Genomic DNA, 25912 nt, shown 5'->3' with positions numbered 1-25912 from the left:
ATGGAACCTACCCTGCAGCTTCCAACTGAAGGGGAGAGTGTACCTCCTGGGAGAGGTGCTCTTTGTGAGAGTGGTCCCTGAAAGGGACAGGGAGGGAAGTTGTGAGGGAGGGGTAGAAGCAAACTGGAGAGTATATCCCACCTCCACAGTGTTCAAAACCCACAGGTCCGAAGTAGTTCAGAAGCAAGCACTGAAGAAGTGAAACAGACTGTTTGCAAAGGTGGGGGAATATGGATTTGGAGTGATGGAGAATGGCATAGCAACCTCAACAGGGCCATCTAAACAACTGCTTAAGACATCCAGGAAGTACCAAAGGGCCCAAGCTGGAGCTGAAGCAGCAGGGCGAGGCTTGCACCGAAAACCCCTGGACTTTTTTTTTTTTTTTGAACAGGTCACGTTGAGCAGATGGGGGGGAAGGGAAGAAGGGGGCAGGGAAATCAGTGTCTCTCTTGATGTTGAGATCTACCCCCAGTCAGGAAGCACTATGTACAAACCCAAGGTGGCTTTAAGGTGGCTCTAGAGTCCTTAAGCCATGGAACACTCTGTCCATCTGGTCTGAGAACAGAGAAGTATCCTCAAATGACAAGTCCCGAAAAGTATTCTGGACTTCATAGGGGACATCAGAAGACTAACCAGGAGAATTTTTACTTGGTAACTGCAAAATACATGGTCCTAGCTGCAGTGATGTTCTTGCGACTAATTTGCCCTCATTGACCAGAGAAAAGAACTCCTGCCTAGCCACCTCCAGAAGTAGGTCTCCGAATTTCTACATGGAGCCCCATAAATTAAAACTGTACCACCCCAGCAGAGCCTGTAGGTTAGCAATACACAGCTGCAAACCCTCCATGGAATAAATCTTTTTGTCAAATAAGTCCACTCTCTTTGTGTCCTTTGATTTGGGGGTAGCAGTCTGATGTCTTTGTCACTCATTCTCATTAGCTGCCATGACTAATGACCCCAGAGGTGGGTGGATATAAAGGTACTCAAAACATTGGGTGGGCACATAGAATTTTCTCTTTGAAGTGGGAGGCAATGATAACGGGATCTGCCATGGAGGCTTCATAGGCTCTAGTATTGCCTCATTAATTGGCAGAGCCACTCGGAAGGACCGACAGTTGATAATATGTCAATCAAGTTATAGGAGAACTCCCTGACCTGCATGCCCAAGTCTGCAGCCACTCTTTCACAACTCCTCAGACTTTAAATTCATCTAGAGAAACCACATCATCTGAATAGGATGAAGAGAAAGCCCAGAGTGAGGAAACTGAAGCTCTCCTACAGGCCGTTCCTTGCTTCTAGGACCTCTTCCTGATGTTTGGTTCTGGTCCTGGAACTGGACCCTGCAGACAGAGCAGACCAGTGTGCAGGCTGTCCCCAGATGATGTGCAGCCCTGTCCCCAAGGCACTGAATAGGCACAGTGAGGGGGGAGATCTGGAAACTGGGGAAACCCCAAAGCGTCCCAAAATAGCTACTGGTACAAGGCTAGACCCAGTGACCTAGCCACATTTTCTTGTCAACTCCCATTGTGGGGTCTCAATGGTTGGCAGGGAAAGAGGATCCTCGAGGGGACTGACGGGTCCTGCTTCAGGCTTGTGAGACATAAGATCCCATCTCTAAGTTGCACATCCAGTCATAACCAGGGACCAGTACTGAGAACCTGGTGATAGACGGAGCGTCATCATCATTGCAAGGTTCCCTTTGGAGGGTACGAATGGATTGACTAGGAAGTAGGTTGGCCTGCAGGAGATGGTAATGGATGGGACAATGGTGCCGAGGGACCCCAGTCCTGTACCAATGGAGACACCAGTACCAAGAGGGAGAGCAAATTTCTTGCTGCCTCAAGCACCTCCAGGGTAGTTGGCACTGAGGTGGTATCTTCTTATGGTGACAATGAAGCTGACGGTGCAGCTTCTGGCATCGGGCTCAATGGTGCCCTTTGCTGCACTGAAACCAACTGTTCTGACTAGAGCACTGATTTGGGAGAGGAGTGCTTAGGTTTCAGATGCACTCAATTCAACATGTTCTCACCCCTCTTACCAGACTTTAAGGGTAGAGATCTTCCCCTGCTCTGAGCCTCTTTGGAAGTCTTATATTTCTTTCTTAGCACAGGCATGAGAGATTGGTGACCAGATTCCAATAATGCTGGAGGTGCACTTCTTACTGAAGCTGCAGTACTCAGCACCAAGTCAGACCGGGCCAGCTTTGATGGTGGCCTGACTGCCAACTCCAACAGCAGGAATTTCACCCTAGCCTCCCCATGGTTCTTCATTTTAGGCTTGAATTCCCTGCAAATCTGGCACCAGTCTTTTAACTCTGCTTTAGCCAGACACCTCAGGCAACTATAGTGAGAGTTGCTCACTAGCACAGGCCTCGAGCAAGAAGCGCAGTGCTTGAAGCCCAGTGACTGGGGCATACCTTGGTGCCATCAGCAGAACCCTGAAACGGGGGGCGGAGTGGAAAACTGGGGTTTTTTAAACATCAAAATCCTACAGCTATACTACCAGACTAACTCTATTGTAGACATCATCATACACAAAGCTGAGAAAGAACTGTTCTGGTAATGAACAAGGGTTCTGATGAAGTTCAGAGGATTTCTACCTGCACTAAGAATTTGTTGTCCATTTTGCCCATGGTATCTGATTTTTGTTGGAGGAGCACTATGTCCCATACGGCACCTCAACAAACGACCACCACCTCCAGGGCCATCAAAGATCCATATCTGCTCAAGAAATGCAAAGAAATGGAACATCAGTAAACATAACAGTAACTCCTATTGAAAAAATAGATGGGAATAATGTAGTTAGAAACAATAACCTGTCATGTTCAGTAACTTTGGTTTTACTGTACATGCTGCTGCAACTGAAAAGAGCTACTTCAGTCTACACAGTATTCATACTTTGGAGGACCACTGGAAAAAATAAATTTACCACAACGGTAGTAGCAGAAAAAAAGCTTACCTTTATAGCATTATCAGCACCATTAGTAACAAGAAGTGGCTCTCCCTGGACAAATGACATACCAGCTATTGCTGTGGAATGGGCATTTCGCATTTGACTAATTAGTTTCTTCTCTTCCAGATCCCACAGTGCAATGTGTCCAATAGGACTTCCAGCTGCCATGACTGGATGACCATCTAATCACAAAATGAAAGGGGGAGGGGGAGGGGAAGAATCCAAAACCAATTTTTTTTTTTTTTTTTTTACACTATACATTGCTTATAGCTTTCAATCATTTTAACATTTCAAAGTTCATGTAAGCAAATCTCCCTCAAAGATTACAATCAGAGGAAAAAATTCATTCCTAAATAGAACATAAAATTAAAGCAATCATTTATCATAGTGATCTAATTTTTGAGAGAGAGAGAGAGAGAGAGAGAGAGAATGGAGCAGCACCATCAGTAACAGGACCAGATGATATGCAATATCAGATCAGACCAGGTATATTTAGTTTAGTATCTTGGTCTGACAATGGCCAGTACCAGATGCTTCAGAGGAAGATTCATGAAACCCCACTTTTTGGATATTTAACTGGCTATATCTTTAGATTTCAGAGTTAGATGAATGACAGGAATGGGTGCTGCTCACATCTCAGAAAACAATTCTGTAGCAAGAGCCAAATCTGCTGTACTGCAGAATACTCTGACCCCTACTACTAGGCTGATCTGTTTTGAGTGAATGTTATTTCCTATTTATGAAATAGTAAAATGTTGCCGTATACAGATTTTAAACATTCCCCTGCAAGATTTGCAATTTTTCCAACTATATAAGAAAATATCACAAGTTTATTACTATTAGCCATTGTAAACTTTAAAAAATCCCAAGACACAAAACCCCAAGTTTTGTGCCTACAATACCTTCAAAATGTTTAATTTTTCTACTTTTCAATTAATATTACTGTTTTAATTTGATCTGCATATACGACTAATCAAACTGCTAGAATTTACCTGTACGGAAAGATATTGCTGTGATGGGACCCCAGTCTTGCTGAAATTTCATCAGTGTTTCATCAAACTTAATGTTGTGCACAATGATATGACCAGACACGAGACCTATTGCAACTACGTCTACTGCTGGTGCCTGTGAAAGACAGTTAAACGATGAGAGAGAAATTAAACAGATTCCTCTCCATCCGTCTGTATTTTTCCTATTAAAAAATAAGTTCTGCTGAATGTATTAATATATTCTTTAACTACATGACATTTTATTATTACAACATCACTGCTTCATTCAGTGAACAGGTTGAATTTGCAAAGCAAATGAGATATTTCTTCTTAGCAAATTAGGCAGGGATTCTGCTTCATTCTAGCCAAAAACTTATGTTTGAAATTACACAACATAAATTAAGAATAAAACTACTGAGTCACTGGATTTGACCTGATTTCAGTATATTCTGAGCAATTCAGCCTTCAGTGCACATGAGCAACAATGTGTAGTGAAGTAGGAGAAAGTCCATGGATATGCAACCAATGGGAGGGAATGCATTAATTTAGCATAAAAATAATTTAAGAAATAAATTTAAAGCAATTAAAAACTTTCCTAGAAAAAAAAAAGATTTTTGGTAGATAACTGTTTCCCTTTAAGTATGTGCGAATAAGTCTAGTAAATTTCACATCTGTTCCTCGTTCACTGTCCAACTTGTGCACTATGTAAGGGAGGCAGTCCTACACAATGTATGTGTTTGTGATACGTAACTAAAATCTGTACAGTATAAAATATGCATGTGGATCTCATTTCCTGACTTGAGTGCTTAATTTTGCAAACTTAGCTGGAATATGCTATGTCAAGTTCTGTGTAACCTACTTCACGGTCCATAAGCTTTTTCTATACCAGTATGTTACAGGTACAGCAAGTTAACACCCGATATGTATGACATTCAAGTAAATTTAGGTCTAAAATGAATGGTTTAACCTTATAGTCAGGTACTTAATAAATCTTGCACTTTGTTTCCTACCACATAATATCAATCTATAATTGAGCATTTGACCATTCTAAAGCATCAAAGTGAGATTGAACATGTTGCACTAAAAATAAATTTATATGAAATTAAAATTGTTCGCAGAAGCTTGAGCAGCCGATGTTATATGATACTGTATGGTATCATATTTTTAGTTTGTTTTTATTTTGTTTGTAATAGCCCCCTGTTTTTTTCTTTTTGGAGTTTTTTTCATTTTGGCAAAAGTTTGATTTCTCCCCCTCCCCCCGACATAAAAATAAAAAAAACCCAAATGAATTTCAGAAGCAAGAAACTGGCAACATAAATAAGCTGGCCTACGGCACACCAAACCCCTAAAAACTTAAGTCACCGAAGTAGTCCTTACTCAATGGAGTAACCAGAATGAAGTTAAGAAAGCTACGTGAGTTAGTAAGGATTTACAGGACTTGTCCCCTAGATTGTATGCTTTTCCAAGCAGGGATATTATCTGTACTCTCTGTACACAATATGCACCTATAGGACTGTACAAGAATGTTAAACAACACTGACTGCTGTTCTAGAATTACCTTTTATAAACCAACGAACGATCAAAACTACTAACCTGTTCGAGGGTTGTCACGCCCCCTAAACCCCATCCTGGAAATGAGTATAAAAGTTTGCTGCGAAAAGAAAGTGTTTTAGAAGTTACATTTAGAAAAAGTCTACATCAAAATGAACGTCGAGCAAGTACATCTAGAAAGCAGTATGACAGAATGAAGGCTAGCAGCATACATTAAAAAAATATCTATGGAATTTAAAAATTAGGGTAATACCTATATATATGGAAAAGTTGAAAACTATATTGGTGCATTCTGTCTTCAGGATGAGACTATTTTCAGGCAGAGCAGTGGTAAAACTGAGTGCAAAGGAAATTGTACACAAGGCCCTGATTATAGAATGCTTGAAGCATGAGAGGTGCATGATGTAACATTAGTGACTAAACGACATAACTGAGGATATGTACTTTCACTGTAAGCACCAATATTTTGGTAAAATTAAGTTTGGCTGTGTTTATTAGTTATCAAATAATGAAGCTAAATGTTTAGTTTCGCATGCTATACAAAAATCATTCAAAAAAAAAATTTATTTTTATTTTGGTATTTGGGTTACAAGGCAGATTCACTTAAGTCAAATTTAGGGCTCAATCTTGCACCCACTAACTGGTGCGGATTACCACAAATGCTCCCACTGATGCCATGGGGTTATCTAAATCAGTAAGCATTTAAGTGGGCACCTGGCTCAACATCAGGCCTTTAAAACATAATCCTCTATTATATTTACACACAAGTGTGAGAATGCTAAACAAGCCCAAGCAGTGCATTCATTTCAAACTGCAATCACCTACTCTTTGTTTAAAAAGGAATTTAAGAAAAAAATTCTATTTTAATCCTGTTTTTAGTAGTTTTTGTACAGCAGTGATAGCACCATATAGCTACCCTGAATAAAAATAAAAGAGCAATGATATTATTGAAAATGTGTAATTGCTATGAGACTAAAACCTTGAACCACATGACAAGTGTAAATTCTCATGAACTGTAGTCATATATATTTTCACATTTACAGAGTGTGTGCGCACCCATAACGAGGTCTCCTACTCTAGAGTTGGAAATAGAGTACCAGCACTTAAGTCAAGCTTGTTAATAGTAACTCAGCCACAGGCCATTGTGCCAAAACCAAAATATATTACAATAAAACTTAAAACTAAATCCAGATGTTAAAAGTATTAAAATACATATAAAAATAAATTAAAAAGAACTCATTAAAACTATATATAATTGAAGGGTTAAAAATCTATGTGCATTTTATATAACAACCTGATATATGGATTGTGCCAGCTCTTTTCCAGACCCAAAGTCCAGAGTTTGGTCAAGAGACCAGAGGCCTAGCAAATAGTGATTAGCTAAGAGAAAGCAGAACAAACAAGATAACATTGCCTTTGCTAAGATATGCTTGGTCAGTAGAAATGCCAGATGTTGAAGCAATAACTGAAAAATTATGTTTCAAATTGAACAAAGAATCCCTGTTCCTATTGTGTTAGTTTCTTCTGTAGGGAAGATGTTCTTCCCACAGATCCAACCTTGAGTTTATGAAAGGTTGGCACATGTCAGTATAAGATATGGCATCCGCCCACCTCCCTTTCCCAGGGACACAAAGGAGACCATCTTTATTGCCATACACTTTCACTGTTTCTTTATTTTAACCCCTAGGAATGTACCTGTTGGACAATCAAAGGAGTTGCTCCATTCCTATGGATCCCAAATCAGAATTCAACATATATATATATTTTATACTAATAACATTTTATCAAAGTATTAATTAAATGTTAACTTGCTAACTTGAGACCATGGGCGGAGACATTATGTAACCTGTTAACCATTGGCTAATGTGCTATCTTGTCTTGCTGCAAAACCTATCCCGAGGGTGTGGAACTGTCAACCCGTCACTTTCCCCTGCTCAGGGAAAATCTATATATTCCATTGTAATCAACTGATTGACAGTGTCTCTGAGCCTAATAAGCAAGGTGACACTCCGCCAGCACTGTGCGTAATAAACTCCTATGCTTGACCCCTACACGGGTTGGATTCCTTCAGTAGTCACTGATTAACACTTATTTTGCTTGCACAGTCTTTAAAGAATTTAAGTTATTTTAAAAAAATTAAGTTCCTAGCTCTGGCTGTGAAGATATCCTAAACATGTCCCAATGCAGTGGCAAGTCTGCAAGCAAATACAGACATTGTTTCAGTCTAAGGGACAAATGCTGCTTCCCTTCACACAGGAATGGAAGGCCCTAAAATACAGCAGAGCTTCCACTCCGCAAGGATGAGAGGAAAGAGGGAAGAAAACATAATAGTCTGTATAAGAGGACTCCACATAGTGGAGTTTTGTGGTTTGGCAGAAAGAGTGCAGATGAGCAGCCTGGAGATTTGCTACCATATGAATTCAAACACCTACTCAGCCCACCACCCAAGAGAGAAAAGGCCTACCAGCTACTACAAAAGCCATGAGTTGTAATTATGGCCTTTTGTATTAATGTGATTATTGAAAGTCAATGGGACTTGGCGTCCTCAGTGCAGATGTCATTTTTGAAAACTGCACTTTGGAGAACTGGAATGTACAACTCCCTCCACCCCAACAACTTCTACAATGCAATTACGTGTTTTTAATTTCAGATGCCTGTACTGGCAAATTGGGGCAAAGTAAAACAAGTTGAATCAACAACAGGACAGGGCCCCCAATCAGCAAGTCTCTTCCCCACCTTGAATTACTGTAGTAGAGCGTGAGGAGACTTAATCTGAATAGTGATCTCAGTCCCAAATCCTGCAGCAGCTGAACATGTGCGAAACCTTGCTCCCCACACTCAGCTAGGCATATCTCCCTCTTCCTCATGGGCCCACTCAGTGGCTAGACAACAATTTTAAGGGGGAGGAGTTCTACAACTACTTTCTCTGCCATACTTCATCAGGTAGACAACTAGCTAAAATGCTGAGTGGGGTCAGTGTTGGGAAATGAAAGCAAGGAAGATTACTGAAGAAACCTGCACAATCCCTGTTACTTCACAGCAAAAAAATCCTGGCTTGAAAAAATAGCATTTTCAGTCACATGAGAGAGGCAACTGTATTGCCCATATTTCTGGGAACAACACTGAGGGGCTCTTCAGTTGAAGGAATTAGAAAAAATAGACCTGCATTAAGAGATCGTTTTATTTAGAAAATGTTAAAACTCAGTATAGCTCCACCTGGAGAGTGAAATGTACCTAAAGAATAAAGAATCTTACTTGGATTTTACATTCCATAACTGCAGGCTTCCTTGTTCACTGCCAAGGAGAATTTTATTTAAGTAGGTACTTGGATGCATAATTGCAGAAACTGCAAAAACAGCCTTATCAAAATTCAGTTGTAGGTATTCTTCTGCAGACATAAGAAACTGTGTTAGTTATGCTGCCATTACAAACATTCCAAGTTAGCCATTCTTTGCAAATTTTTAAGAAATTTGCATTTTATCTTTTACATGCAAAAATGGGAAGAAGTTCTCACAACTGGGAATTCTTCCCTGAAAGCACCAGAAACCTCATATGAGCCTGACCCATCTCGTGGCAAGTTATGTAGCTTACTTTATAGTGCCCCGCAGAACAGATTTATATCATTATAAAGGATTCTTATTGTGCTTTCTGAGCAGAACATCTCACTTGATTATCATGTCTTCTGTTTACATTATAACAAAGTCTTGTTAATACATGAATGCCAACTTAGAAGCGTAGTAATTATTTTTAAAATTGTTAAACGCCACAGACCACCATAAGAGAACCTGTCAGACTAATGAGTCATTGCTCAATACCAAAACCAGAGAATTCTTTGAAAAGAAAAAATTAAGCCACTGAAGTGTGATCCCACCTAGCAGTGAGCCATCAAAACCTTATTTAAACTTGGCACAATTAGACTTTATAATTTCAATGGATAATATTTTTAAACAATTTTTTCTATTATTATCTATTTAAATTTTCACAGTTGTGGGAAACTATGGGAGGGGTCAGGCAACAGGGGTAGACAATTATTTAATAAAAGACAGATTAAAAGAGTTGAAGTTTTATAACCGTTAAAACAAATTGTCAACACCACATGACAAAATACACAAAGTAAATGCCTTAAATCAAAACTCTAAGAAGTTCTCAAGCAGGACTTTTCTTACTCTGCATATCTGTAAGTTTTCAAGCATCATTGATGGAAATATTTTTTCATTGGTTTGTGCACATATGGTGAAATCAACATTTATTGATAAAAATCTAATCCTTTCAAACCTATCCATTCAATAGCATGAAAGGCTACTGACAACTAAAAAACTCAGCACTTGATCTTTTTCTGCTGCCCAGAAAGCAAGCAATTTCCATGCCATACCCAGTGTCATAGATAAAGTGACTGAAGAAATTTTAGGACCCCACATGACACCAAACTTCTTTCACCACAACTCTCATGAACAAAGGGAATGTTAAGAGATACCAGTTATCCATAAGTAGACCTCTGCACCCACATGCCTCTCTCCAACCCTTTCTCCTCCCGAAGTCAATGGAGCTTTGAATGGGTGCAGGGGTCCACCAATGAAGCTCACTGCAGGATCAGGATTTCAAACATTAATGTAACAACCGTTTTATTTTGCCTTAAGAAAATTAAGAACTCTGGCATAAGCATTAAACAAATTGTCTTACATTATCAAATGCTTACAACTTTTATCACATACTACAGATAGTTTGGACAGTTACAGAATGAGGAAATAGTGACTCACCTTCTGATTGTACATCCCAAACAATAAGAACATTATCAATATCCACAGAGATGACATGATCACCAAATGGCTGCAAAAGGTGAATTTCTCCTTTGTGACCATCATATATATGAACCACCTATGATTTCAAAGTACACATTTCAGTAAACCTTTTCACATATTGTAATATTTAAGTATATTACTTGAACGATAGCAACTACCTGTAACAGAAACCCGTTAATACACAACTTTATACTGTATTTTATCTAGTAAATATTACACCTTTGTTAAGTCTCATTTATGATAGCTTCCTTGTGAGAAAGTGTACTTGGCAAATCTTTTTTGTCATAGTTTTAACTGTATTTTAACTTTTGTGTCCTGAAGATTATTTCTTTATCAGAGCACTGTCATTTTATAAGTGTCACAGCCCAACCATTGTAGAATTTGTCCTTAAACCTTTCTTATTTTAACTTATCCTTTGTTATTGCTGAGCATTGTGAGGCTATTGCTCCCAAAACTTGTGAAATTAAATTACAGTTGATAGGAATAAGTGACTTAAGTAAGAAAACATATCAATATTGGCTTAGTGTCTGGTTATTACACAATAAATAAGTTATAAAAACCTCTTTGTTCCTGGCAAAAGCATGGAGAAGATTGCCATATGAAGCGAAGACCAACATTCTGTCTGCTGCCAAACAAGTAATGTCTTGTAATAAAGCATTACCTATGAATAAAGAAGGGAATAAGTTTGACAATTTTCATTTTCACAATAAAAAAAAAGTCTTACAACATATCAACATATTCATGATTGCAAATTACCAATAACAAATTAAGGTATGTCAGGAAGAAGATTATCATCAAATACCGTCTTTGGGCAACAAGTGGCTAAATTATGAGAAATGTTTTCCTAGAAGTGAACACAACGAGAAAATATGTAGGAAACACTGAGTTAGGGCATGAATTAACTTTTAAAATATATCTGCATTATACATTACAGAAGCTACCCAAAAATAACATTTCCAAGACTCCTACAGCCCAAGAACTGCCTTAAGAAAACTGAATGAAAATGGAGCATAATATACGAGAGAAACAAAAAAGTGTCAACTATTTTTGGATTTGTCATCAAGTCTTAAGAGAGCTACTAGAGCTGCCTACAGTTAAGGTTGCTTGACACACCCCATTATAAAACCCCCACTGTCACTGGCTAATACCTTTGCCATCCTTAAATCATTTGGACTGAAATTTTCCATGCTGAGCGTCTGCTTCAGGTTAACTACTACTTAAAAGTTTTAGCTAACACTGTTCTGCTGTTTCCAAGAATTAGATTACTAGAACACACATTGTTTTGACTATATTAATTTTCCCCCCACACAATGGTTTCATTCGTAAGCTCTAATCAGGGCCGGCTCTGGCTTTTTTGCGGCCCCAGGCAAAAAAGCCTCCCGCCGCCCCCCGGCGGGGAGCGCCGGGAGGAGGGTGGCCCCGCTCTCCCCGGCTGGCTGGAGCACCGGGGAGAGGGCGGTGAGCCCAGCCGGGGCCCCGCTCTCCCCGGGTGAGTGCTGCCCCCCTCCAGGTGCCGCCCTAAGCACATGCTTGGTAGGCTGGTGCCTGGAGCCGGCCCCGGCTCTAATGCCCCCATGCTTTGGAGCAGGGACTCAAAATCTGGAAGGGGGGTGGGGTTAGCGGGTTCTGTCTGTATTGAGCATGCTTCAGTGTGGGGATGCAAGTCTGAGTAGGACTTTCCCTGTAATTATTCCACCTGCCATCCAGCAGGCTTCTGTGGCACTGTGCATAGGAAGAGAGCAGAGAGATTGAGTGCACAGAAGAGACAATGCTCCTGCTGCTTGTGCCCAGGCAGTAAGGAGGAGGAAGCAGCCACACTGAAATGCAGAGGAATGAGGCTTGGCCTACACTTAACGTAGGCTGGCATACCTATGGTGCTGAGAGAAATGAAAAATCCACCCCTCGACTGTCATAGCTAAGCTGAGGCAACCCCAAGTGCAAGTAGGTCGATGGAAGACTGGTTTCCTTGACATAGCTACCATTATTTGGGGAAGTTGTGCTCCTACACTGACAAAAAAACCCTTCCAACACTGTAGGCCTGCCTCTACAATATGGGGTTATGATGACATAGCTACAGCAGCACAGCTATGTCACAACAGTCCCTATAGAAATGGCCTGAGAATTAGGGTGGGAGTGGGTGTTGCAGGAGACAAAGAGAAGTGAAGCTGATAGGGGAGTGAATAAGGCTGATCCAAGTAGGTGAAGCAGGAACCTATTGTGTGGGAGAGGGTTTGCATAGGAGTGTGGGCAGCAGGAGTTTGGAGGAGTGGATAGGTGCAGAGAGTACTCCTGAGGGAATTCTGTGCCAAAAAATTAAAAATTATGCGCACAATATTTTAAAATTCTGCAAATTTTATTTGTCAATAAATAAATGTGGCTCCAGCATGCCAGTGGGGAACACAGGCCACTGGCTGCACTGAAGTGGGAGATTACCGGGGGGAGGTGGGAGGTTTAGGGTTCAGGGACTCGGCAGTGAGGCTGAACCTGATCCTGACACAGTGCAAGGGCTGGGCCTGCCCCAGAAACACCCCAGGGCCCTGCCCCTCTGCGCCAGGTGAACCAGGTGTGGGTGAGCAGGCTCAGCCCAGCAAGATCCAATAGTGTGTTATGTAAGACCTGGGGCTACATATAGGTTAAGAAATCTTGAATATCTACCCATTCACTGAACAAGGGTGGTGTACTGTGGAAAAATATGTGATCATCTAATAAAGACTTTATCATAGCACATACCAAGGGCACAGAATTAAGATTGCACGGGCAATCTTAATACCGGCATTTCCTAACATTTAAGTGCTTGAGTCTACAACCTTAATATTATTTTAATATACTTTGACATCGCTAGTTATAGATAAGATTTGCTTCCTATTACACAATTCATGTCTATACAGATGTGTTAGCTGTTTGGGGGAAAAAAAGTAATTTGCATTATGTAGAACAAACTGTATACTTACTAACAGCAACTATACCAAGTTTCTTTACCTGTAAAAAATAAATAAATAAATAAAAAGATGGATCTTTAGTAGTTTACTGCGCTGAATTTCCTACAAATACAAATCCAGCATTCTAGAAACATTAGCATTTGCAAATTCAGAACTATGCATGGAAAAGGTCCTCCTGCACATGATCTGACTAGAAACCGAAGTGTAAAACCCCAGCAGATACAGGGCCAAATCATACTCCCAATCACTGAACTTCTTCATAATCATCTCATCTGGGAGACAAGATTTGCCTTCCCCAGCATGGAGCAGGTCCTTAACCTTAAGGCACACCAAGATCCAAAGAAAATTCTGTGGAGATCAAAACATCTGCAAAGGGCTGGTATATATGTACAAAAGTGCTGGGTGGCTAGATCCACAAATGTCTTAGGCACCTAACTACCAAATTAGACACTCTCCAAATCCAACATTTAGGTGCCACTGAGATCCTCAAAACGCATGCTCAGCTGCCATCTAATCCTTTAGGCACCCAAGTCCCCATATGCGTTTCCACCATTAAAGTTTCCCAGGAATACAAGTTTCCACAAGCCCACAATCCACAAGCCTTGTTACCCTGTCAAATCATGTAAAACCATTCCCTTGTTCTTGACAAATCCATGTTGACTGTTCCTTATCACCTTAGTATCTTCTAGGTGTTTGTAAATGGATTGCTTATTTGCTCCATTATCTTTCCAGGTACTGAAGTTAAACTGACGCGTCTATAATTTCCTGTATAATCTTTATCCCCGTTTTTAGATTGACACTATATTTGTCCTCTTCCAGTCCTCTGGAATCTCTCCCATCTTCCATGAGTTTTCAAATACAACAGCTAATGGCTCAAATATCAACTCAGTCAGCTCCTTGAGTACTCTAGGACAGTGGTCTCCAAAGTTGGGTGCGCATACCCCAGGGGGTGCACAAGAGGATCCTTGGGGGTGCGCAGCAGGAGGAGTGCTTTTTCTTTTTTTTTTTTTTTGCGCTTTGGCAGTTTTGGGCGGGAGTCTGACCAGCTTTTTTTTTGCTTTGGCAAAAATGGTAGAACCGGCGCGGCAGGGGGTGCATGCTCAAAAATTTTTTACTGATAGGGGTGCGCGATCAAAAAAGTTTGAAGACCACTGCTCTAGGATGTATTTCATCAGGCTCTGACAACCTGAAGACATCTAGTTGTCCAAGTAATTTTTAAATTTCTTTTTCCCGTTTTAGCCTCTGATCCTTCCTCATTTTCACTGGCATTCACTATGTTAGATGTCCAATCACTACTAATCTTTTTGGTGAAACCCGAAACAAAAAAATGTAATTTAGCACTTCTGCCATTTCCACATTTTCTGTTACTGTCTTTCCCCATATCCTTGAGTAATGGGCTATCCTGTCCTTCCTCTTAGTCCAAATATATTTGTAAAATGTTTTCTTGTTACCCTTTAAATCTCTAGCTAGTTTAATCTCATTCTGTGACTTAGCCTGTCTAGTTTTGCCCCTACATGTGTTTTGCTCGTGTTGTTTTTTATAGTCGTTCTTCATAATTTGTCCTCATTCCCACTTTTTTGTGGGACTCTATTTCTGAGTTTCAGATCACTGAAGATCTCCTGGTTAAACCAGGATGGTCTCTTGCCATACTTCCTATCTTCCCTACACAGTGGGAAAATTTATTCTTGAACGCTTAATAATGTCTCTTTGAAAAACTGCTAACTTCTTGAACTGTTTTTCTCCTTAGACTTCCTTTCCATGAGATCTTACCTACCAACCCCCTGAGTTTGCTAAAGTCTATCTTCTTGAAATCCATTGTCTTCACTCTACTCTTTTTCATCTTACCATTCCTTAGAACAGGGGTGAGCAAACTATGGCCATAGGTCGGATCCAGCCCGCAAGCCGTTTTAAGACGTCCCCTGAGCTGCACCATGCGGCTCGGCCCCGCTCCGGCCGGAGCGCTGGGTCAGGGGCCACACCACGCAGCTCGGCCCCACTCCGGCCGGGGCGCTGGGTCAGGGGCCACACCACGCAGCTCGGCCCCACTCCCCTGAGCCTCTCCCCATGCCCCAACCCCCTGCCCTGATCCTCCCTCCCACTCTCTAAACCCCTCGATCCCAGCCTGGAGCACCCTCCTGCACCCCAAACCTCTCATCCCCAGCCCCGCCCCAGAGCCCACACCTCCACCCTAATTTTGTGAGCATTCATGGCCCTCCATACAATTTCCATTCCCCGATGTGGCCCTCGGGCCAAAAAGTTTGCCCACCCCTGCCTTAGAATCATGAACTCTATCATTTTATGACCAGTTTCACCCAAAATGCCATTTACTTTCAAATTCTCCACCAGTTCCACCCAATTTATCAAAAATCAAACCCAGAACAGCCTCTCCCCAGTAGCTTTTTGCCGCCAAAGCACTCCAAGAACTCTCATTTACTTACAAGTCACTTTTTGTGTGATTAGATTAACTTTCTGGATGATGTGGCCCAAGTGGGGCATTTGAGGAGAGTCAGCATTACAGAAGAAAATCTGCACAGATCTAGAGGAAGGTGCTATGGCGCCCATACTGATCCTGGAAAACAGAGAAGCGGAGGGCTTCCGAGCAGGAGGCTGCACAGTGTGGGTGTCACAGACTTACGCTTTGTTTTCACTTTTCCCTGCTTAAAAATGTGGGTGAGGAGATGGGGGAGTTATTACAACAGCCGTGTAAAATCCTAAATGGAAACAAGGCACCTTGTAGGCCGAGGAAGCTGGGCCGGGAGAGGGGGCGCGGCTTGTACCGCCAGTGGGGCGGGGACGGGGGCGATCACGCATTCTGCAGGACAGGAGGGGGCCTGGGAGCCCAGGGGGGGGTCACTCACGCTGCGGGGGAGAGGGGAGCCACATGATCCAATGGGGGGAGGGGGGTGTCACTCACGTTGTAGGTGTGGAAGCTCCTCCCCGCGGCGGTGAGCAGGTAGAACTCGCGGTGGCGCTGGTGGTAGCGCAGCACGTGGGGCAGGTGGTTGGAGTAAAGGCCGAGAGCGCGGAAGCCCGAGAAGAGCGCGCTGCCGCCACTGCCGCTGCCGCTGCCCCCACCGGGGGCCGCCCTCACCGCGCTGCCCGCACGCGACATCCCCCAGGCTGGGCCACCGGCGCCCGCACCCACAAACGCACGCGTCCGTCCAAGTGCACAGCGGAAACAACCCCGCCCCTTCCGGCGCCACCGGCAGCCGCCGGCTCTTGGCAACAGCCCAGCGGCCCCGGAGCGTCAACGAAAGCTGCCCCCCGCGCCTGCGTCCGCGCGCTCCGCGTTCCGCCTTCCGCGATTGGGGAGAGAAAGACACCCCCCCACACACAGCCAATCGCGTCTGCGCAGGCGCTGCCCCCTGCCCGGCGGCTGGTTTCCCGTCGAGCTCCACGTGCCGTAGCCGGTGTTCGCATCACCGCGTTCTCTGAACAGTACTCCAGCGCGCCCATCCTCGTGGCTCCTGACACCGTGTCCCTACGCGCGGTCCTATGCCAGCCCCACCCACCTGCTCCCAGATCGGGGCGCCTGAGATCCCGACTAATGAAATGGGGGCTCCTGTCCCAGGCGACGGGCTCAGACTTTGCTCCACAGCCACCAGGGCTCGGATCTTGTTTATTTAAAGGTGCAAGTCTCATCACCTGACTCCAAGAGCTGAGGCTTTGAGAAAAACAACAAATATTATCAGACTTGAAAAAAGCAGGAGAATGAGCCCCAACGCCGTCATGGGGAAAAGCATCTGTCAGTTTTGTATGATTACAGTTATTTGTTAATCACTGACATTGTGTCCCGTCCTGCATGAGATGCAGATAACAGCCCAGTCCTGCAAACTTGCATAGTGTCTGATCCTAACATTAGCCATCCCCATTGATTTTAGTAGGACCCTTCACAGAAGTAAGAATTCAATGATATTCAGTATGATTGAGTTTTTAGGTTTCAGAATAGCAGCCGTGTTAGTCTGTATCCGCAAAAAGAACAGGAGTACTTGTGGCACCTTAGAGACTAACAAATTTATTAGAGTATAAGCTTTCGTGGGCTACAGCCCACTTCTTCGGATGCATATAGAATGAAACATATATTGAGAAGATATATATACACACATACAGAGAGCATGAACAGGTGGGAGTTGTCTTACTAACTCTGAGAGGGCAATTAAGTAAGTGGAAAAAAAAAACTTTTGAAGTGATAATCAAGATAGCCCAGTACAGACAGTTTGATAAGAAGTGTGAGAATACTTAAAAGGGGAGATAGATTCAATGTTTGTAATGGCTCAGCCATTCCCAGTCCTTATTCAATCCTAAATTGATTGTATCTAGTTTGCATATCAATTCCAGCTCAGCAGTCTCTCGTTGGAGTCTGTTTTTGAAGTTTTTCTGTTGTAAGATAGCCACCAGCAGGTCTGTCATTGAATGACCAGACAGGTTAAAGTGTTTTCCCACTGGTTTTTGAGTATTATGATTCCTGATGTCAGATTTGTGTCCATTAATGCTTTTGCGGAGAGACTGTCCAGTTTGGCCAATGTACATGGCAGAGGGGCATTGCTGGCACATAATGGCATATATCACATTGGTAGATGTGCAGGTGAACGAGCCCCTGATGGTATGGCTGATGTGATTAGGTCCTCTGATGATGTCACTTGAATAGATATGTGGACAGAGTTGGCATCGGGCTTTGTTACAAGGATAGGTTCCTGGGTCAGTGTTTTTGTTCAGTGATGTGTAGTTGCTGGTGAGTATTTGCTTTAGGTTGGGGGGCTGTCTGTAAGCGAGGACAGGTCTCTCTCCCAAGATCTGTGAGAGTGAGGGATCATCTTTCAGGATAGGTTGTAGATCTTTGATGATACGCTGGAGAGGTTTCAGCTGGGGGCTGAAGGTGACAGCTAGTGGTGTTCAGTTATTTTCTTTGTTGGGCCTGTCTTGTAGGAGATAACTTCTGGGTACTCGTCTGGCTCTGTCAATCTGAGCCATTACAAACATTGAATCTATCTCCCCTTGTAAGTATTCTCACACTTCTTATCAAACTGTCTGTACTGGGCTATCTTGATTATCACTTCAAAAGTTTTTTTTTTCACTTACTTAATTGCCCTCTCAGAGTTGGTAAGACAACTCCCACCTGTTCATGCTCTCTGTATGTGTGTATATATATCTTCTCAATATATGTTCCATTCTATATGCATCCGAAGAAGTGGGCTGTAGCCAACGAAAGCTTATGCTCTGATAAATTTGTTAGTCTCTAAGGTGCCACAAGTACTCCTGTTCTTATTGAGTTTTTAGACACCCTCTGGTGTCCCAAGGAGTTTATGATCTAGATCGGATTGATGGTTTTTCCCTTTAGTTTCACACAAATCACATTCTCTAGGGTTGCCACCACTGAGGTACCAAAAAGCCAAAACAAAACACAACGTCCGGGATGATCCTGAGCCCAAAAAACTGAACAGATGGTGGTGTTTACTGAGCACCCTTATACATTTCCCAGGACAGCTACTACCTCCAAAAAGGGACAAGTATGGAAAAACATGGACAGGTGGCTACCCTAATTCTCAGCATGTTATTGTTTTGTTATTTACTTCAGAAATATTTACTCCAGAATAGCTTCAATGGACAAATCTTTGCAACAGAGAAAAGAAAAGCTGAAAACTAAAGAAATAATGGTTGTCAAGACCTGCCTAATCTCAGGCTTTTGACCTGAGACTCATGCTTTTGGGAGATTTTTCCAGGCCCATGGAACTGTTCCCAGAACCTCAAGCCTTTTGTGGGTGCCATAGCTGTGGTTGCTGCAAAAGCTGTTAGTACAGATACAGCAGCCATAAATGTGGTTACAGAGAGTCTAGATGCATTCTTGGGCTTCAGTATTAATTCACCTAAAATAGGTGAGAGATAGTGTTTTCCTGATTTTTCTTTAGAATATATTTTGTACCAATGTATTTTGAGATGACAAATAGAATCACAGGAAGAAGAACAAGCCACTCAGAAGGAAGATCTCTATTTCCCATTGTAGAGATGTATGGCTGACACCCTAAATGGAAGGGTTGGTGGTGGGAAGAGAAGAGATCCACTAAGAAAAAGTTTCATTAATGCAGAATTAAGGTGGTGTCTCGTACCCTTCCAGAACATTTTTTGGGTACACTTGGCTTCTGAAGTTCTATGGTTTAAAGTGAAGGGGAGGTTAAGATGGAAAGGGTGGAGGGGATGCTATTTTGGGTATGTGGTTTGGGAGAAGAGAGGCACACCAGTCTTCTCTTACATGCTTAAAGTTATTGTAACCACCAGACTAGTTTGAGTATCATTTTCAATGGTGCTCCTCCATTGGTTTAGTGGGTGCCATGGAGTAAATGTTGAGTGACTGAGATCACTTTGAGCACATTCAGGAGCATGGTTTGATCTGCAGTGCTGCACAAAAGACTTGGTTAAATCTGCCAACATTAAGAAATGCTATGGGACGGGGAGTTATATCTCTGGGATCCCTTTTGCGAATGCCCCCAAATTTGGATCAATAACCCTACCATAAACCCACCTGAGGCATATCACATTTCAAAGCATTACAAGAAGCATGTGGATTTTAGAGCAACTTTAACAGTCAATCTTTAAACAGAAAGATGTTCTCAATCTTTATTATGGCACAGCTGGCATTCTGTTATAATGAGAAGGGCCATGTCTACACTATGCAGACTATAACGACATAGCTACTACACTGTAGCTATGCTGGCATAATCCTGTAGCACAGATGCGGAAGGGGTTCTTCAATCAATATAGGAACACCACCTCCCCAAAATTAAAATTGTTTTAATTAATAAATCCTTACATTATGGTTGTAAGCTATTTGTTTAGCAAATTGTACGTTAAAGGTTTTTACAAAATAAATTAAAAACATTTAAAATTTGAATTAAAAAATCATTTGTAAAATTTACAACTTTACAAATTTGCATCATTGGTAATAAATATTTCTAAACCCTATTTTTTTATATTTATATAACTCCTCAATACTGCCCGTAGTTCTTGAAGTCTGTGCTTCTCACATGGTTGTGCTCTCAGAGATCTCTTTCGCTTTTTCATTCGATGGATATTGGATCTAGGTTCTTGACATTCAACATGCTGCTGACCATGAGAGCAGAAATCAGTGAATTATACTTTAAACTGTAATCACATTTTACGGGGTTGATCAAAGACACTGGCTAACGGTTTTCCCACCAAAGTCAGTGGGAGTTCTGGCTGTACAAAGAATGCTAGATCAAGCCCCAAGAGTGATTGTCATACTGATGCTGTTTCTTCTTACATCTAAAAAATAATCAGTCTGCTGTGCATTTCTGATTGTAAAGGATTTGTGCAAAGATGATATTCATCTTGAGTTATAATTCAGATTAAATTGTTAGTTTCTTCCAATAGTTTGGCCAATAATATTCATTCTAAAATGCTAACTTCCTTTTGTGATACATAAGAACTTAATACATTCAGAGGAAGCACAAGAAAAATAGCATAATTATTATGAACACTGGAACATAGCTGAAAAATAATGACTTTAATTAACAATATTAAAACCCACCACATCACAATTCACTGGGGGTGAAATTCACCCCATGCACAGAGGTAAATAGGACCTAAATGGCTCATAGGTCTTGTGCTAGCTGAACTGCATTTGGGACTCTGAACAACAACATATATTGAGCAGATTACCCTAGGAGTGCAATCCTACTTGTTGAAATTGGTGAGATTTTGCCGGTCACTTAACAGGAGCAATATTGAGCTTTTCTAGTACAGAAAGGATTGTGTTTGTTGCCACAAAAACTGAATAAATGAGGCAGTGGGGGAAAGCTGCGTTTAAAGAGAGTATTTTTGTTTTTTACTTACAAAAGGCCAAATCCTGTTTTCTTGAGTGAGGTAAACAGCCTCTTTGACTACTTGCATGAGTACAACAAGCAGGAGTTAGTCTTCTAAAACTTCTACAGAACCCAGCCCCTATCTTGAGCATCAACATTAAAGTATCCCCAAGGTTTCCATCAGCCTTCATTATATTCCTTTCAACCTTTAATTAAAAGCCACTTCTGCCAGGCAGTAACTTAAGGTGTGGTTATGTTCTAAAACATGACACTGCAAAAACAGCATTGAACAAATTGCTGGGTTTACACAGAGGTTTTTACCCTCTCACTAACTTCCAGCACTGGAAACTCAACCTGGGCTCAGAAAGTCAAGCTGCTCTTTCTGGGTCATACATCACCAGTTGTAATCAGTTCTGCTGCTGAAGTTTAGAGGCAAATTCTGTCTCTGAGACCATGGAGGTGCCCTTGTCAGTGAACAAGAGCGGTTCAACTGCACAAACCGGACAGGATTAGAGGGAGGCAATGCAGGGGATACACACCACCTTCATCGCACAGCATCATCATCCTCATCAGCGATGGACTACCAACACATGGCATAGCCCTCTCACAAAGCGGGAACCCCTGAATGGCCATAAACATTGAGCTGATGAGAGTGAGACCTGGGCAGGCCAGTAGATGGTTGGGGTTAAAGGATCTTGTCATTGCTTAGATCCATCCTCCTTTTGCATGTAAAGACCAGGAATCTTTACCCCCACACATCCTCTGAAACAATAGCCAGACTATTTGTCCTTTAGTTAATTCTGTCTACTGTGCAGGAGCCATAATAGAACCTGGTTCACTCTCCCATAGTTGTAGTGGTTTTGCGTGCTAATAAGAATGAAAAGTTGTAAACAACTTATTTTTGTCAGTAAAAGGAAGAAACTGTGATTCGGTATGTGGAAGGGGAGCAGCTCTGAGCGAGAAGACACTATTTTTACATAGTCACTTTACTGATCTTAGCTACTTCCTAACCTTATGTTTACACTAGAATTTTTACTTCCATTTAATTGATAGCTAACACGTGTGCACAGGCTAATCTGGACTCCTCTACATGTTTGTTCTGTGCTAAAAATTGTTTTTGGTTTACCCGAAAGATCAGCCCAGTGTTAACCACTTCCAGCTAGTGGGTAATTAACAAGATCCAATTAAAATATACATAGTAAAGGCAAGCCCAAAGATAGAATCATAGAATATTAGGGTTGGAAGAGAACTCAAGAGTTCATCTAGTCCAATCCTCTGCTCAAATCAGGACCAACACCAACTATCATCAGAGCCAAGGCTTTGTCAAGCCTTAAAAACCTCTAAGGGTGGAGATTCCACTACCTCCCTAGGTAACCCGTTCCAGTGCTTCACCACCCTCCTAGTGAAATAGTGTTTCCTAGGATAGGATTGACTATCTTGGAAATCAGACATAATATGCGTGGAAAAGCAGGGGGAAAATAATAGCCATAGGATACACTACAGATTAATTTTTGGGGAAAAAAGCAGGATGTCTAACATATTTAACCGTTAAGCTAAAAAGGAAAAAGATTTCCTCCGAGACTTCTCTACACAGGCAAAAATAAGACCCGTAATTCATTACTGGTGTTACTCCATAAACAATAGAAACAATAAAAACTGTAGTATAGACAGGACTCAGATGGGTTTAGATATTTTTACCACTTTTCTATAGTTTCCGCTGTTGATATCATCAGTTTGCCAGTAGGGAATTAAGAGTCTGATTTGAGTAAACAAGACCGGAGAGGTATGGTGCTGCAGAACAGTGTTCTGGGACGACCAGGTGTCTGCATCTGAATGAAACCTCTGGGAAAGAATCAATTATCTATGGGCAGGGCCGGTGTTACCATTTAGGCCAACTAGTCAGTTGCCTAGGATGCCAAGATTTGGGGGCGCCAAAAAGCGGCACCCCCAATTTTTTTTTTTACAGCGGCCGCTGCACTGGGAGGGAGAGGGAGTCTGAGCCGCCGGCAGGCAGCCCAGGGGTTCCTCTGGGTCAGCCCACCGCTGGCAGCCATGGGGAACCCCTGGGTCAGTGCGCCGCCGGCAGTCCAGGGGAACCCCTGGGTCAGAGCTGCCACAGGGATCCCCGGGCCGGGAGGTGGGGAGCTGCCGCGGGGGGTGCCTCAGGGTGGCGGGTGGGGGGACGGGACCGAGAGCTGCTGCAGGGCTGAGGGTGGGGGCGCAAGGAGGAAGTTTTGCCTAGGGCCCGAAACTTCCTTGCACCGGCCCTGTCTATGGGCCTGTCTTTTTCACTTTGCTCCACGAATCTTTGGCATACTCCCTTTAGTGGAAGTATTGTCCTTTGCCTTTTTTTGATTGCCTTCCAGTCCAGCTAAGTTAGGAGCGAAATACAGAACCTCTGGCTTTAGAAGCAGCGTCAAGTAGTAAGTCATTTGCATATTTCCCAAGCTGACTTCTGAAAGCGAAAATAAGCGCTCTCCACCTTACTCAAAACATTCAAGAAGAAAATAAAGACGTGCTATAGGTTCTGTCCTGTTCTTACCTTGCCTGGGAAATAATCCGCGCAAGTTGCAGTCAGAATGTTATGAGTTAAGGTCCAGACATCCTCATTCTGTGAACCCGCTAAGCAGCATCTGATAGTGTTTTGTATACATTCCAGCAGTTCGCCTTCCTGATATGTTCGAAGAGAAGCAATATTGTGACTAGTACACTAGCAGCGCTAAAACGGTAATGGCGCATAGTACCCGATAGATGGCACCCATTATAGCTGTCCCAGCACTACTAAACCAGCTGTTCCTTATTCTTTCCTCAACCGTATTCCTTCTAAACCAGCTGTCTGAAATCACTTGCTGTCTTAGAAGAAATAATCATAAATTTCTACCTTCTTCCCGCTTCCAATTACATCTTTTAACGCAGTGAGGGAGACAAGAGACACTCGGGTATCCACCCTTACATCTCCTAGTCTTTTTGTTTTGTTGTTGTCATTCAAAATAGCTTACCCACCCCATATATATAATATATGTATATGTTATTAATAAAAAAAACAAAAGGTCTCTTACTAACGATGTTGGGATTTATTCACCTAGTTCAAACGTTTGGCTGCTCTGGTACCTCTCCATGGTACCATCATTGCACGGCTTCAGAAAGCAATGACCTCTTATACCAACATGCACACAACACTCACTTGTTCCCCGCATCCGTGAGAATCCTGATCATTTAGCTAGAAAGAAAGAATATCATAATCTTATGTATTAATTAACCAACAATCGGTTATAGAACTAGAGCGTCATGCAGAACAATTTAGAACAGAGAACTTTCTAAAGTATTATTACGTTTTGTATCTATTTTATACATCAATTATAATGATCTTGACAGCTGTATATACGGTTGTGTTTTCTTCCCTTATCTGGTGCCCTCAAAGATACATCATTTATCTCAGCTTATTTAGGCTATCTGCCAAAGTCCTAGCTAGAGGCGTTCAGACCTGTTTAGTTCGAAATTACATCGTGTTTTGGTTTTATATCTATTTTGCAAATCGGCTTGTCCTTATTTTACACTTTTTTATTATTCTTTTGTATTTTCTTCCTACAGCTTGTGCCCTTAGAAACATGTCACTTACCTCCAACTAGATATATATATATATATACATATAGAGAGACTGTGTCTTGCCCAACACAGCTTCATGTCACCCTGGGAAATTAGGGGAAGATTTCCCTCTCCTCTCCAAATGTATTGGAGTTATCTGGAGAAAACCATCTTCTAAGCTTTTCAGGTCCCAGATTTACCAGTCAGCGTTTTCTAAAAGTATCTTTCGACTAACATTAAAGACAATTGTAGAAGCAGCTACTGTACCACCAGTTTCCATTTGATGCTGTAAGACAAACAACCACACCTTATAAACTCATTTTCTACGGTACCTTTTTCAGATGTACCAAGATAACGTTAAGAAATTCATCTTTTATGGCTTCATGGTTACAGTTACTGAAATTGTAAGTAGACATCAGCACTAAGTCAGCAAGCTGAAGAAAGATGATCAACCTACGGAGGACTGTTGAAGAAGAACAAGAAGGAAAAAAACAAAACAAAACAAACACCCAGCATTAGTTATCAGGAACTATATTACCAGCAACGAAACTAAAAATTTAAGAGCTATAGTTCTGTAGAATAAGTAAATCAAGTGATACTTGTAGTTCTGAGTACTAGAGAAACATGATGATTACCCATTATGTTCTTTGAAGTTGGATTTTCAGTGCTGGGGTTCAATGCTTTTCTGGCTTCATATATATATTGTATGTATCTGAACGCCTACGGTCAATGGTATTTTCAAATGCCATAGCTGGGGCTCATTTTGATGTCTCATGCACCTCTTTTCCTGGGCTGTAAAATAGTTATTCATAGTATTGTAATGAAGTTGTGTAATTTGTAATTTAAAAAGAAATAGAGAAATCTTGTAGTACAAACAAAGTTTGTAATCCGGGGACACCTCCATAAAAATAAGACAACTCTTGCAGTAAGTGCCCAGAGTTCAACAACTGCAGCTTGTTCCATGTACCTTTGAAGCAGAATATCCATATGTATGTCTGAATAGACAGACAGACAGATGCACACCCAATATTTGGATGCAATATATGTCGGTTTTAAAGAATACACACACATACACACAGAGGAGGGTATAATGAATGTGCTGACATTAGTCTTTTCACGACCGTGATCAATGTTAGGGTTATATACTTTGTCCGGAAGGAAATGTTATGTGTTCGGCTTGATGCTGTTAGAAGCAGATCAGTCGGATACCTGGCAGTCCCCAGAGAAGGGTTTGTAGCCAGTACAGATTTGGACACGACTGGAGCAGGATAGTCCATGGC

General features: G+C 41.9%; 1 protein-coding gene across 3 annotated transcripts in view; it reads right to left on the bottom strand.

Moving 5' to 3' along the window:
* WDR36 (WD repeat domain 36) overlaps positions 1-23745 on the bottom strand; it is a 60487-nt gene extending 36742 nt beyond the window's left edge. The window contains exons 1-9 of one of the 3 annotated variants that reach the window (XM_034773690.1): positions 16145-16431; positions 13243-13270; positions 10852-10952; positions 10250-10367; positions 8748-8880; positions 5535-5592; positions 3945-4077; positions 2959-3134; positions 2600-2720 (exon numbers count right to left, since the gene is read on the bottom strand). In XM_034773690.1, the coding sequence (XP_034629581.1) occupies positions 2600-2720; positions 2959-3134; positions 3945-4077; positions 5535-5592; positions 8748-8880; positions 10250-10367; positions 10852-10952; positions 13243-13270; positions 16145-16342 (1066 nt within the window). In that variant the 5' untranslated portion in view covers positions 16343-16431. Of the gene's footprint in view, positions 1-2599; positions 2721-2958; positions 3135-3944; positions 4078-5534; positions 5593-8747; positions 8881-10249; positions 10368-10851; positions 10953-13242; positions 13271-15668; positions 15928-16144; positions 16432-23589 lie in introns of those variants that run through there. The other 2 variants (XM_034773691.1, XM_034773692.1) reach the window with 2 other exon arrangements.
* Positions 23746-25912: the final 2167 nt, after the last annotated feature.

The sequence above is a fragment of the Trachemys scripta genome, chromosome 6 (genome assembly GCF_013100865.1).
Source record: "Trachemys scripta elegans isolate TJP31775 chromosome 6, CAS_Tse_1.0, whole genome shotgun sequence".
Taxonomy (NCBI): Eukaryota; Metazoa; Chordata; order Testudines; family Emydidae; genus Trachemys; species Trachemys scripta.
This window is presented reverse-complemented; position numbering and strand designations above follow the sequence as displayed.